Source organism: Lagenorhynchus albirostris, chromosome 2, assembly GCF_949774975.1.
Source record: "Lagenorhynchus albirostris chromosome 2, mLagAlb1.1, whole genome shotgun sequence".
NCBI classification, from domain to species: Eukaryota; Metazoa; Chordata; class Mammalia; order Artiodactyla; family Delphinidae; genus Lagenorhynchus; species Lagenorhynchus albirostris.
This window is the reverse complement of record NC_083096.1, coordinates 163,661,006-163,676,435: the sequence shown is the minus strand read 5'-3', so window position 1 is coordinate 163,676,435 and position 15,430 is coordinate 163,661,006. Positions and strand designations below refer to the sequence as shown.

Sequence of the window (15,430 nt, the reverse complement as noted above, 5' to 3'; positions counted from 1 at the left end):
CAAATTGTTCACTACTCAGCTCTTCCTTTAGACTGACAGCTCCTTGAGGACAAGCACTATTTTTATTTTTTTTTGTGCAGTACGCGGGCCTCTCACTGTTGTGGCCTCTCCCGTTGCGGAGCACAGGCTCCGGACGCGCAGGCTCAGCAACCATGGCTCACGGGCCCAGCCGCTCCGCAGCATGTGGGATCGTCCTGGACCGGGGCACGAACCCGTGTCCCCTGCATCGGCAGGCGACTCTCAACCACTGCGCCACCAGGGAAGCCCCTACAAGCACTATTTTTAAATCCTTTTTTGTAACTTTGGTGCCTAGCACGTGGAGGCATTCCTAAATACTTGTTGGCTAAATAAAATGCTCTGAATTGAATAATTTAAATTGAGCATAAAGTACCTATTGTTATGCACACTGATTTTTTATTGTCTTGTACACACTTTTTGATTTTGACTTTGATTCAGAGGTCTAGATACTGAAGAAATAATACTTTGTTCTATAAGGTACCTTATACCTTGGAGTCCCATGTGATTGGCACAAATCTGGATTTGCCCCCTCTATGTCAGATTGGTGGGAATTCTAGCCTTAGAGTCATAGAATGGCTCATGCAATCCCTGTAAGAAACTTGGCAGCTTCAGGCTACTTTGGGAGGTTTCTCTTAAAAATAGGGAAAATATGGAGTCACCTCACTCTGTAGGGGAAGTGTTCATTCCACAGTGATAGAAAGTAGTCTTTGTTAAGAGTTCTGGATTGCAAGGTTCTCAGAGGTTCCACAAAACTTATCAGTTGGCGCTTTTAAAGTCCTCTTTTGCCTTTGGACCTAAAACAACTTAAAGTTCTTTAGTCTTAATGAGAGAGGAAGGAGAAACACCCAGGTTACCCCCGGCCCTTTCTGACAGGACTTAAGCAAGTATGTACTTAGTTTTTATACTTTAGAATAATTTTATATTAAGTGATATTTTAAAAAACATACATTTCTTAATCATCTGTGTTAATTGCAGGGGCAGGGGAGAGAAAAGGAAACTCGTCCTCACTCTTTGCTTATTATCTGTTGTGGTGACTATGTTTATATAATGGTTAGTGTAATATATAATCAAATGTAAGATTGTGGTGTTCAGGCCCACTCCTTGGGTAGGGCAAATGGGATGGTCATCTTGAACTTTGCCCTTGTTGGTACAGGGTGAGGAGTAATCCCCCCTTACTCTTCTTTTCTAAATACGACTAAAATTCAATTTTAAACATTTTGGAAGGGGGAATGGGGTGGGGGGATTGGGAGCAGGCATGAAAGGGGCTCCTGAGGTGCTGGTAATGTTATACTTATATGTTCACTTTGATAATTTATTGATCTATACGTATGTTTTATGTACTTTTCTGTATATGTCTTATGTCAATAAAAATCTTTTAGACAATTCAATTTAGAAATTTCTGTCTTTAAACATTTCTCTAGGAGCCTATGAAAGATGTTAATGGTGAGGCTCTTTTTAAGTGCCATTAGTTTTGCATGGTCCGCTATGGGTTGAGGAACCTTGCCCTTGTGGTGTGCAAATTTTAAGTGGGGTTGGAGAATGGTGAAGGGAGAAATTAGTGTGGGCAAGAGTAGTCAGGAAAAACAAAATAGTTATTCATTCAGTAAACATTAACTGAGCATGAACCATCTACCAGATGCTGTGCTGACACAGAAAACTTGAATGAGACTGGAGGTCAGAGTTGGAGGGAAAAATAAGATCTATGTTATAGATCAATAATCCTGGTTATAGATCTCTATTTGTCTTTACAGAATAATAAAAATAGCAAGTGCTTATTTAGCATTCCTTGTTTGCTGAAGCTTTACATATATTACCTTTTAATCTTCACAGTAACCCTGAGATAGGCCCTACTGCTAATATCTCATTTTATTTCCTCTAATAGATGAGGAAACTGAAGTACAAAGATGCTTAAAGTCACTCACCTAGGAAGTAGTAGAGCTAGGATTCAAGCCCAGCTGTCTGGCTCCCTGTTTCTCTGTTCAAAATTACTGTGCTATGTGAAACTAATGCAAAAAATATTGGAAATGTAGGTTGACCTGGAGACACTATTGGAGATGGTCAGTAATCCTGCTTCTGGTACTCTGTGGTTTATGTATTTTGGAGCTCTGTGTGAATGCCTTTTCTTCTTTTTACAGACATGGCTGGATTCTGCCAAAGAAATAAAAAAGCAGGTTCGTGGTAAGTGAATATAGCCCTTTTTCTAGCTCTTTCTTTTTTTTAGTAGGTCAGAGGATTTCCAACCTTTTTCTGGCTGTGAGTCACTTTAGAATTCTGACTATGGTAGATGGCTTTGAAATTAAGATAAAGCCTTCCTTTGGAAGGTAGAGATTCCATAATAGAAAGATACAGCAGAGGTAGACACTATTGAGATGTAGGTCAGATCTTGATGATTTTTTTTTACAGCTAGGCAAAGTGGGGGAAGATAGGAATGATTGAGAGAAACAGAAGGTGGAAACAAACAAAGAATAGAAGAGAAAAGGATATGGGAGTCAGTTCTCACAATGGTAGTGATTGAAACTGTAGTAGCTTACGATTGGGAGTTTGCTGCCTGATCCTGTTCCATTTAAATTGTTCTGGACTATTGAGTTCTAACCTTCTCCATGTTTTCTTCTCTATAGTTCTTTTTTGTCCCTTTTCAACCATCTTCTTCCAAATTGAAGTATGTAAGGAACTGTGGAAGGAAAAAAAAGAATAGAAGAAATTCCTTGCCAGTGACCTTTCTGTCATTGTGGCTTTCTCTTAGCTCCAAGCCCTCTGGCATATATTACTGCTGAACACCCTGCTCAGACTGGTGTCCTGGGATAGATTTTTTTAGGTTGATAAAAGTCTAGATTAGTATTTTGTAGCCTCAGGCCCAATGGGCTAAAGGGTAGAGACTTTACCCACCCCCCCACCCCACCCCCCCCAGTTATGACTAGATGTCCTTTTAGTTTAGTTTATTTTTGAGGAAACTTGTAGGAACTGCAGTAGATGTTATTCATCATGATTAGTAAGTTTTAACTGTATCACCTGAAAAGAAGTTTTGTTTTTCATTTGTTTCTTAAAAGAAAACACTTTTGTTATGGTGAAATGTTTTCTTTTAGACCCTATTTATTTATATTTCTTAAGATAGAGAAACAAAATACTACTTTGGCCTGACAACTCTCCATATTTGCTCTCTGCCTATAAAATCTTGTTTTAAATTGCAAATCAGAGTAAAAAGTATTCAGAATATTTGAGACATGACAACAAAAAACATGATTCCAAGCCCCTTTCAATGAAGATACTTTTAATATTCAATATTACTCAGGAATAAATGATTGTACAAGAAGACTCTTTAGGAAGAAAAGTTAAAACAGAGTTTATGATGAGTGGAGAAGACTATCTAGTAGATTATCTTCCAGGCTATTGAGAAAAAAAAACTCTCGCTAAGAAAAATAACCTAAGTGTTTGTCGTTTAAAAAAAAATTTACAAAATAATAAAACCTCTTCCTTCAACATGGGAAAGAAAAACCGTGTCTGTAATTCAGAATATTTGAGACATGACAACAAAAAACATGATTCCAAGCCCCTTTCAATGAAGATACTTTTAATATTCAATATTACTCAGGAATAAATGATTGTACAAGAAGACTCTTTAGGAAGAAAAGTTAAAACAGAGTTTATGATGAGTGGAGAAGACTATCTAGTAGATTATCTTCCAGGCTATTGAGAAAAAAAAACTCTCGCTAAGAAAAATAACCTAAGTGTTTGTCGTTTAAAAAAAAATTTACAAAATAATAAAACCTCTTCCTTCAACATGGGAAAGAAAAACCGTGTCTGTAACACAAACTTTAACATCAAAATGTAAATATTTCATTGAGCCAAAGAGAAGGTTGACATTTATCTATTGCAAAGATTTTGGGTTTTTTAAAAATAGTTTTCACGGGCTTCCCTGGTGGTGCAGTGGTTAAGAAGCCACCTGCCAATGCAGGGGACACGGGTTCGAGCCCTGGTCCGGGAAGATCCCACATGCTATGGAGCAACTAAACCCGTGCGCCATAACTACTGAGCCTGCACTCTAGAGTCCACGAGCCACAACTGCTGAGCCCGTGTGCCGCAACTATAAAGCCCGCACACCTAGAGCCCATGCTCCGCAACGAGAAGCCTCTGCAATGAGAAGCCTGTGCGGCACAACTAGAGAAAGCCTGCGCACAGCAACGAAGACCCACAGAGCCAAAATTAAAAATAAATAAATAATTTTATTTTTTAAAAAAGCCCTTGAGTTTAAAAAAAAAAGTTTTCATCAAACAAGTAATATATACCCATTTGAAAAATTTAAGCATTATGAAAGTATATCATGAAGCAAGTAAAAAGCCTGTAAAGCCTATCCTCCAGATGTAATCACTGTTAAACTGGTATGATCTGTAAGATTTTTTTCTAGGCATATATAAATTTTGCTTTTCAATAATACAATTATGTTATACATTGTTATATATTGTATTTTCTGTATATTATATCATATGTAGTTTTAAAATTTTTAAAATAGGTGATATAAATATGAGGTATGAAATTAAAAGATACAGATGAATGTAATACAAGGTCAATCTTCCTTCTTCCCCTGTCCTTTAACTAATTTCTTGTGTTCTGTCCAGAGGTGTTCTGAGTGTATATAGACATACATTTTAATATAAATATGTATTTAATGCATACATTATATTTTATATATAATATACTTTATAAATATATTTAATATAAATATGTATGTTCTGTATGTATTTAATATACATATGCAATCTTTAACATAATTTGTATACTCTTTATATTAATATATATCAATTTATTTCATTTGTTAAAATTTTTTTTTAATGATTATAAAGTTGTAGCACTGTATATATATATATATAGAGAGAGAGAGAGAGAGAGAGAGAGAGAGAGAGAGAGAGAGCGAGCATGTATTGAATATATATGTATATGTGCACTTAGATGTATCTGTAGTAAATTGCTAGAAGTAGAATAAAAAAGTATGAATGTTTAAATTTGTAATAGATATTCACCAGCAAGATTTTTTCCATATTTCAAAAAATATAGAAAAGAATGGAGGCTAATATAACAAATACCCATGTACCCATCACCCAGAATTAACATATGTTAACTTTTACATTTAAAATAGAACAGTACAGGTAAGGTTTATCTCCTAGTCCCATCCCCTTCTCTCCCTATCCGTAGAAATCTATTTTCATGAATTTGAGGTGAGTCAGTCCATGTTTTTATATTTTTCCTTCATATATCCATACCCATATACAATAGATAGTATTGCTTCGCCTGTATTTTTGAAATTTCCCTCGGACCTAACAATCCATTTGAACCTTCTATGGTTTATCAGTCTCTCTCCCTTCTCCCAGCTTAATATTTAGCTTTGTTTAACTTCCTTGGTTCTGAATGAGAGAGAGCTCCCCTGCTGAGTCAGGCTAGCAACTTCCACCTCCTTCTGGAATAGTACAGAGCAAAAGCAAGAAATCCTTATACCTTCTGAAAAATACTGATACATAAAATAACACAAACTGTGTTTAAGAAATTCTATAGCCCAGGATATGCCCCTTCTAAATGTATCCTCCTCTCCTTCCCCTGCAGAAGTCACCACTGCCCTGAATTTTGTGTTAATGATTCCATTGTACTTTTTAATGTTTTTAAAAAATTACCTAATGTATGAATGTATACCTAAAAATATTGTTTTACCTTTTTGAGCATCATATAAATTGAATTATATAACAGTTAATCATTCGTGACTACCTTTTCTTATAAACATGATTTTGGAATTCATCTCAGTTGAAAAGAAAATTTCACAGTGATACCCTCTGAGTTTTTTCTTTTCTTTTTTTCTTTTTCTTTTCTTTTTGGCTGCACTGTGCGGCTTGTGGGATCCTAGTTTCCCCACCAGGGACTGAAGCCGGGCCCTGGCAGTGAAAGTGCCAAGTCCTAACCACTGGACTGCCAGGGAATTCCTCCTCTGACCTTTTTCTCTTGTATTCTGTTTCATTTTTAAAATGCTGATTTTGACCCATTAAACTGATTTCACAATGGATCATGATCCACAGTTTAAAAACCCTACCAGGACTTCCCTGATGGTGCAGTGGTTAAGAATCCGCCTGCCAATGCAGGGGACACAGGTTCGAGCCCTGATCCAGGAATATTCCACATGCCGTGGAGCAGCTAAGCCTGTGTGCCACAGCTCTACAGCCTGTGAGCCACAACTACTGAGTCCGAGTGCCACAACTACCGAAGCCCGGGCGCCTAGAGCCTGTGCTCTGCAACAAGAGAAGCCCCCGCTTGCTGCAACTAGAGAAAGCCTGCGCACAGCAACAAAGACCCAATGCAGCCAAAAATAAATTAATTAACTAAAAAAAAAAACACCCCACTGATTTAGACTTAAAGTGGAATTGCTAGATTATAGAGTATGTTTATTTTTAGTTTTACCAGATATAGCCAAATTGCTCTCCTTTAAATTGATTGTAATAGTTTACATCCCCACCAATAGTGTATGAGATAGTTCCTGTTTTCCTGTGTACCCAGAAGGCAGGAAGTTTTTTTCAATTATTAATTTTAAAAATGTTTGGACACAATTTCAGACTTAAAAGTTGAAATAATGGTACAAAGAATTCCTGGGTACCCTTCACCCAGATTCCTCAGATGTTAATATTTTACTATTTTATCTTTTCTCTTTATCCACACACACACACACACACACACACTGACACACACAAAACCTTTTTTCTGAACCATTTAATAGTAAGTTGCATCGTAGCAGCGCCATTCACAATAGCCACTTTTTTCTACCCCCAACTTTCACAGTTGCTTTCTATATGCGCTGTTCTTTGCCTTGATTTTTGTTTTTTCACTTAACAGTATATAGTGGCAGTGTATCTTTTCTTGCTAAATAAATACATTTAGGTTGTTTCCAGACATTTGCTATTACAAACAATATCTTATACCTGTATCATTTGACCACGTTTAAGTGTATGTTTAGATACATTTATGAAAGTGGAATTGCTAGGTGAAAGAGTATATACATTTTATGTTTTGATAGATATTCTCAATTGTTCTCCATAGTGTTGTACCAGTTTACACTCACATCAGCAATAGAAGAAAGTGCTTATTTTCCCCACCAATCGTGGGTGTTATCAAGTTTTTTATATCAGTTAGCTCAGAGAGAAAAAAAAAATCACACTTTGTAAACTGTTGTTGATTTGCTTTCTTTAATGCTAGTCTTCCTATACTATTAAAAAATTGCCATTTATATATGTTATGAAATAACTGAATTTGTGTTTAAAGTTCTTAAATGCTGAATTCACATTTATTGAACATTCTTTTAGCTGTCTTGTTTCCCATATTGATTTACTCTAGCCAGTACATTTTTAAAAATAAATTTATTTACTTATAGCTATGTTGGGTCTTCATGCTGCATGTGGGCTTTCTCTAGTTGCAGCGAGCAGGGGCTACTCTTCGTTGTGGTGTGCGGGCTTCTCATTGCGGTGGCTTCTCTTGTTGCAGAGCATGGGCTCTAGGCGCGTGGGCTTCAGTAGTTGTGGCTCATGGGCTCTAGAGCACAGGCTCAGTAGTTGTGGCGCACACGGGCTTTGTTGCTCCGCGGCATGTGGGATCTTACTGGACCAGGGCTCGAACCTGTGTCCCCTGCACTGGCAGGTGGATTCTTAACCACTGTGCCACCAGGGAAGCCCTCTAGCCAATACATTTTTTATAGGTAGCATAGAAGTCATCTTTTTTTAATGTCTATATGGGAATTATAAGTTAACAATGATTAGATTATTAACATATCATAATCATAACAACAGATGGTATTTTACAGTATTTGAACTGTAAATATTGCCTCCCCATACCCTTACCCTTTTTATGAGAAACAATTATGGGGTTGGTTTCCTAAGTTCCATTTAAAGTTTCTGGGATGTGAAACATTAGAAGTGAGTTAATGGTAAACATTAGGATTGAGTAGATTTGAGACAAGTTTGTTTTATTGTCTGGAATTTGCCTTTTAGTTCAAATTTTGAAGGAAAATATCAACCATTTCCAAGGGACTCCTGTATTAAATATTTTAGCATGCTTAAAACTGCATATTCTTTAAGACATTTAAACTATTTCAAATTTTAATTTGCATATGGTCATTGGCAGCCAATAGCAATAAAAATGATATTTGGAGATGAAATGCTGTGAATGCAAAACAGAACAATGTTTGAAACACAGATGTTTGTTATAGGGTAGTAGAGTCCAATGGTTAAAAGCATGGGATTTGGGGTAATAGAACCCTGGATTCACTAGCTATGTATTTTCTTAAGCCTCTGTTTCTTCATAAATAAAATGAACTAATAGTAGCACCTACCTGTATGTAAGAGGGCTAGCTTAGTATCTGGTATGCAATAAGTACTGAACAAAATGTATCTCTTAGCATCATAACCAATCATACTTATTTCTTTATTTTTATTATTATTATTTTTTTTGCGGTATGCGGGCCTCTCACTGTTGCGGTCTCTCCCGTTGCGGAGCACAGGCTCCGGACGCGCAGGCTCAGTGGTCACGGCTCACAGGCCTAGCTGCTCCGCGGCATGTGGCATCTTCCCGGACCGGGGCACGAACCTGTGTCCCCTGTATCAGCAGGCGGACTCTCAACCACTGCGCCACCAGGGAAGCCCAATCATAACTTATTTATAACTGAGACCAGGCCCTACTCTTTGGGAAACTAACAGTCATGTTAGAAAAACCTTGAAGGGGTAGCACTTAGCTGGAAGAATTGAAATGCATTCTCCACTTAACTTTTACTCACAATCTCTGGTTTTCATTGTAGATAAAAAATATGAAACACTTGTATGAGTCTTAGGATTAAATTCTTGTAGTTTTCATACCTAAAATATTTTCATTAGAGCTATAGTTTCTAAGAGCCACCTATATTGCCTCTTCCTTCTTATTTCTAAAGTAATCTCCTAATCTCACCCATATTCTCACCCATATTAATGGGAAGAATGCTTTTGTTTATTTGAGATAATGTTGAGAGATGTCACAAATAAATAATGCCAACACCAAAAGAAAACATCCATGGATCACTTTGAATGACCTCTGAGGACCCAGAGTGGTATATAGATCACATTTTGAAAACCATTGCTACAAACATGTTTACCTATAGGATGGTTTCCTTTATGTTATTTTGCTTATAATGTTTTATAAACAAAACTATTAAGTCGGGTAAAAAAAATGAGATACTCTTAGATGGTGTCTAAACAACTTTCTTCTTTTTCTTTTTTAAATAAAAATAATATTTCACCCACAAAGCATGAAAGTATTAGGACACTTAAAGAAAAAAAAATTTTTTTGAATATTTTTAGGTATTTCTAACAACCAGAAACTTAGGCATAAGCATAAAATTCTTTTGTGTTTATTTTTACAGGTGTCCCTTGGAATTTCACATTTAATGTAAAGTTTTATCCACCTGACCCAGCACAGTTAACAGAAGATATAACAAGGTAAATAATTTATTAATAGTTAAATATGTAATAAGTAATCTCATTATCATAAGCTCTGGGAATTTCTCCATTCAGAATTGAAGAAAAATGATGAGCTATTAAACCTAAGATAAGAAGTTTCTGGTCACTTCAAGGCAGGCTTGCAAATAAGTGATCCTAAAAGCCTCAAATATCTGTGACTCGCCTGGAGAAAATTGGTAGGGAATTAACCTTGCTTATCATGGGTATTGTGCCATGCTGTGGACAGGGAACCTATAAACCATACTACCCTCCAAAGGACAAGAGACAAATACAGTGGCAAAACAGCTCTGCCGTTTTTTTGTTTGTTTTAAATACTCCTCTCACACCATGCTGTTTCTTAAGGGATCAAAAAAACTAAAGTCTCAGTGTTACTATTTTTTTCTTCCTATTCCCCTTTTAAATTGTATAATTAGGTACGTGAACTGAACATTCCTCAGTAATTTTTTTTTTTTTTTTTTTTTTGCGGTACGCGGGCCTCTCACTGTTGTGGCCTCTCCCGTTGCGGAGCACGGGCTCCGGACGCGCAGGCTCAGCGGCCACGGCTCACGGGCCTAGCCTTTCCGCGGCATGTGGGATCTTCCCGGACCGGGGCACGAACCCGTGTCCCCTGCACTGGCAGGCGGACTCTCAACCACTGCGCCACCAGGGAAGCCCCCTCAGTAATTTTTGAGCCCACTTAATTTATGAAATAAATCTTGTACTGTTTAAAAATAGCTTACTGATTCCTTTTTAAGAAAGTGGCCTTTATTGGATTCTATATAAATACTGAATATTAGCAAAAAAGCAAAAAGGAAAAACAGTATATAGTAAAGAATACTACTCTACATATGTATATCCATAGCATCTTGCATAGAGCCTTATACGTAGTAGGTATTTGGCAAATGTTTGTTCAATTGAATTGTTGGTTGTTGAGAAACTGCTTTCTAATTCTGATTTTGCTGTCAACTATCTGATTTCAGACAAATATACACTCTCTAGGCTTCAGTTTTCATCTCTCTCAAATAAGAATAGCATAAGACTATTAAAGGTCTGCTTGTTAAGTACTGTGAAATGTCTGTGCCATTTGAAAAAATTATTCTTTGTCCAGTTATCCTTAGTACATTCTTGAAGTTGAGATGCAATATCTCTGCCTGAAAAAATTGTCTTGGTTATTGCTTTTTCACAGGTAATATTTGTCTCTTAGAGTTGCTAATTATTCATCTTTCTTCATTAAGGTTTATTATATATACAACAAAACAAATCCCTAAAAATCTGTACTAATTACCTACATTTTAGAAGAGTTTAAGATTCTTATGATTTGATTGGCATTGCTCTGACTTTTTAAAAAAGATGTATGTAGTGACTAATCATAGATAGCAAAAATGATTGCTGGTGCATATGTTGTTCAGCATCTAATTATGGTCAAGTCAAAGATATGATTCTAATCAATATAGGAGTTTTCAATTTAATCATACCTCCCAGCTTTCCTGTTTGGTAAAAGAGTCTGAACTGGTTAACCCAGTCAGAACAAGGGCTAAGGAGGTCATGGCCATGGGTGTGAATACCATATGGTGTGTCTGACATATGTAGGGTCACTCAGTTTGTTGGACTTAACTGTTTCAACCCTCATCTGAATTCCCTATAGTTTAGCATACAGGTGGAATCGGTCTTACAAGATGATAGTGTGTGGAAGGCTGCATGCAATTTAAGCCCATCTTGGAGGAAAAACATACCAAAGAACGTTCATATCCTAGTGAAAATGTATCAGTAATGTCATCTTTGTATATGAAGGGCAGTATCTACGCATTTGGCAAAGCAACGTGATAGAAAAGAAAGGACCCAATTTGGGGGCCAAGCAGCCTTTATTACTATCTGACATTGAAATAGTACAATGAACAACCATATATCCTCTACCTAACTGAACAATTATTAATATTATCTCATATTTACTTAATCATTCTTTTTCTTTCTCCCTCCCTACCTCTCTCTCCCGTTTTCTTCCTTTTTCTCTCTCTGTATTTTGTTATTGTTTTCGTTGCTGACATGGTAACATCTTTTCTCTTTGGCTGTAGGTATTATTTATGTCTTCAACTTCGGCAGGACATAGTTGCAGGACGACTGCCCTGTTCATTTGCAACCTTAGCATTATTAGGTTCTTATACCATCCAGTCTGAGCTGGGAGACTATGACCCAGAACTCCATGGTGCAGATTATGTTAGTGATTTTAAACTGGCCCCAAATCAGACCAAGGAACTTGAAGAGAAGGTCATGGAACTGCATAAGTCATACAGGTAAATATGTCTCCAGGATTTGTTCTGTGTTTACTTTGACAGTAAGTTTAAACCCTTGACCTGGGATTGATTCAGTGTTTGCCTCAGTGGGAACTGGTGCCATAGAAAGAGTCAGCTTGAGCTCAGTTCCCTCCCAATTCTTTGGGCAAGTCATTTAAACCCTCTGAACCTCAGTTTTCTCATCAGAGTAATAGGTGTTGCATTGTTGGATGAAAACTACATGAGGCAATATATGTAAAGCACTAAGCACAGTATCTGGCACATAGTAGGTGCTCAATAAATGGTAGCTATTATTATTATTGCCTTACCTTTTTTTTTTTCCAGATTTCCAGATACATAAATGTATTATGCTGTATTAGATGCCTTGAGATCTTTAGAGCAGAGGTTCTTAACTTGGGGTCTATGTACATGGATAGACTTCAGAGGGCCCATGAAACCCCTGAAGGTCTTTTTAAAAGTCTTTATTGAATTCACTAATTTTTTTTTTCATGGAAATAATTTGTTAATGTTGGGAGGTATAACACAGTGATCAGGAACAAGTTCAGACTGAGCTGGGTTGAATTCTTGGCTCTGCTTGGTCCTGGCCTGTGACCTTGGGTAATTCACTTAATCTCTCTGAGCCTCAGTTTCCTTATATGTCTGATAGAGATCATTACCTCAGAGGAAATAGGGTGAGCCATAGGATTAAAAAAGGTAATATGTGTAAAAAGTTAATACAATGTCTTACATAGTAAAAATTCAATAAATGTTAGCTAATATTAAAGTCCCAGAAAAATTTGTGTTTCTTGCTACCAAACATCCCATTGTTATTTGAGTGACTTGTTACAGCTAAATTTTACAAGCTGCCTTAGCATATTAAGGAGACTGATCCTGGCCTTGAGTTGGTACCCTGAATTATGTTAGCATGAGTTAGGCTAGGATGCCCCAAAGGGTCATACTGCTGAGAAGTCCAGAGTGGTCTTAGTAGGCTTTTCATGGTAGGAACAAGTATTCTGTTTGGCCGTTGAGCCATCTTATTTTCCTTAGAGTGGTTCCAATAGGATTGCATGGATTGAGATGCCTTAAATGAGAGAGTTTGAACTCAAGGTGCCCCAATTCTGGTTGCCTTATTCCCCCTGTAGGTTCCGGTCCCACAGTCATAAGAACCATAATGAGGACTTTAAAGTCTACAACCTACATAGCAATAGTCTTATAACTATCACCTTACTCTCCTGAGGTCACATTGTTTCTACAGAGAACTGCTGAGGTTTGCTTTTCAAGTATGAGCGTATACATTACAATGCTCTGATATCTAAGACCACTAATATATCACTTTCAACTAGTTGATGATTGTAACTTAAGCATGTTGTATTGTCCTTAAATATGTTTTTAATATACTTATTTATATTCTGATTATGATTCTAGAAATATATATATATATACATAAAATATATAATTACATACATATATATACAAAAGCAAGTAGTAGAAAGAAGCAATCAATTAAAATAATTTGATTTGTTAAAATGTCAGGATTGTAGGGAAATGTTTTTTTCTAATAATTTAAAAATAATTTTTATTGGTAGTGTAATCTTTGAGCAATCAATAAAATGGTGAAAGAAAATATTCTACTGCTGCTGTGGAGCAAAACAGCAGAAAATAGTGGTATCAGATTATGATTGATACCTAACTTCTGTCTCTGACTTTTTCTTTTTTTTTTTTTTTTGCGGTACGCGGGCCTCTCACTATTGTGGCCTCTCCTGTTGCGGAGCACAGGCTCAGCGGTCATGGCTCACGGGCCCAGCCGCTCCGCAGCATGTGGGATCTTCCCGGACCAGAGCACAAACCCGTGTCTCCTGCATCAGCAGGAGGACTCTCAACCACTGCGCCACCAGGGAAGCCCTTTTTTTTTTTTTTCAAGGAGCCTCAGTTTATCTATCACTCAGCTTCAACAGTTATTACCCCTGTAGCTTTCTTCAGTCATTTATTCCCCTCCATATTTTTCCCCGACAGTAGTTTAAAGCAAGTCATATCATTTCACCCATAAAAACTTAAGTATCTACCAGGATACAGACTTTAAGAACACAATACAACTATCACACCTAATAAAATTAACACTAATTCTTTAATATCTGATGATTCTTTTAATGGTTATTTGATCATAAGAGAATTTCCGGTTTGGGAGGACTTTATAGTCTAAATCTCATGCAATGCTTGATTCTCCTTTTTTAGCATTGTTACATAATCATCATAACATTATAAGCAGCTAATTATTGTGTGTCTGTTATTATGTGCCAGATACTATGCTAGGCACTTTATGTATAATATCATATTTAACCTTTATAATCACCCTTTGAATTAGGCCAGCTCTTTTCTTTTTTTTTTTTATAAATTTATTTATTTTTGGCTGTGTTGGGTCTTCGATACTGCACGCCGGCTTTCTCTAGTTGCTGCGAGCGGGGGCTACTCTTCGTTGCTGCACGGGCTTCTCATTGCAGTGGCTTCTCTTTTTGCGGAGCTTGGGCTCTAGGCGCATGGGCTTCAGTAGTTGTGGCTCCCGGGCTCTAGAGCGCAGGCTCAGTGGTTGTGGCGCACGGGCTTAGTTGCTCTGTGGCATGTGGGATCTTCCTGGACCAGGGCTCGAACCCGTGTTCCCTGCATTGGCAGGCAGATTCTTAACCACTGTACCACCAGGGGAGTCCCAGGCCAGCTCTTTTCATATGGTGTTGTTTTACAGACTGCTGGCAGTCTCCAAGATTCTTTTTTTTTTTCCGTGTATTTATTTATTTTTGGCTGCATTGGGTCTTCGTTGCTGTGCATGGGCTTTCTCTAGTTGTGGCGAGCGGGAGCTACTCTTCGTTGAGGTGCGCGAGCTTTTTGTGTTGGCTTCTCTTGTTGTGGAGCATGGGCTCTAGGCATGCGAGCTTCAGTAGTTGTGGCGCGTGGGCTCAGTATTTGTGGCTCGCGGGCTCTAGAGTGCAGGCTCAGTAGTTGTGGCACACGGACTTAGTTGCTCTGCGGCATGTGGGATCTGCCCGGACCAGGGCTCGAACCCGTGTCCCCTGAATTGACAGGTGGATTCTTAACTACTGCGCCACCAGGGAAGCCCAGTCTCCAAGATTCTGTTAAGGGGTCCATGAGGTCAAAATTATTTTCATAATAATACTAAGATATTATTTGGCCATTTCACTGTGTTGAAATGGTGGAGCACAAATCAAAGCAATGGCACCAGACTGTACTACTAGTCATTATATGCTTCACCAACATTCACTTTTATTTTTATTTATTTATTTAAAATTTCCATTGTAGCCCTTTTTAAAAATTGGCTTTATTTATTTTTCTTATTTTTGGCTGCATTGGGTCTTCATTGCTGCACACGGGTTTCTCTAGTTGTGGTGAGTGGGGGTTACTCTTCGTTACTGTGTGTGGGCTTCTCATTGCGGTGGCTTCTCTTGTTGCACAGCACGGGCTTCTAGGCATGAGGGCTTCGGTAGTTGCAGCATACGGGCTCAGTAGTTGTGGCTCGCAAGCTCTAGAGCACAGGCTCAGTAGTTGTGGCGCACGGGATTAGTTGCTTCGCGGCATGTGGGCTCTTCCCGGACCAGGCCGCAAACCCATGTCCCCTGCATTGTCAGGCAGATTCTTAACCACTGT

At 37.8% G+C, this 15,430-nt stretch overlaps 1 protein-coding gene across 9 annotated transcripts in view; it reads left to right on the top strand.

Annotated features, from left to right (window-relative positions):
* EPB41 (erythrocyte membrane protein band 4.1) overlaps positions 1 to 15,430 on the top strand; it is a 195,957-nt gene that overhangs the window by 87,974 nt on the left and 92,553 nt on the right. For all 9 annotated transcript variants that reach the window (XM_060140813.1, XM_060140811.1, XM_060140810.1 and 6 more), the window contains 3 exons: positions 2,154 to 2,196; positions 9,431 to 9,506; positions 11,579 to 11,797. In XM_060140813.1, coding sequence (XP_059996796.1) covers positions 2,154 to 2,196; positions 9,431 to 9,506; positions 11,579 to 11,797 — 338 coding nt within the window. The remainder of the gene's footprint in view (positions 1 to 2,153; positions 2,197 to 9,430; positions 9,507 to 11,578; positions 11,798 to 15,430) is intronic.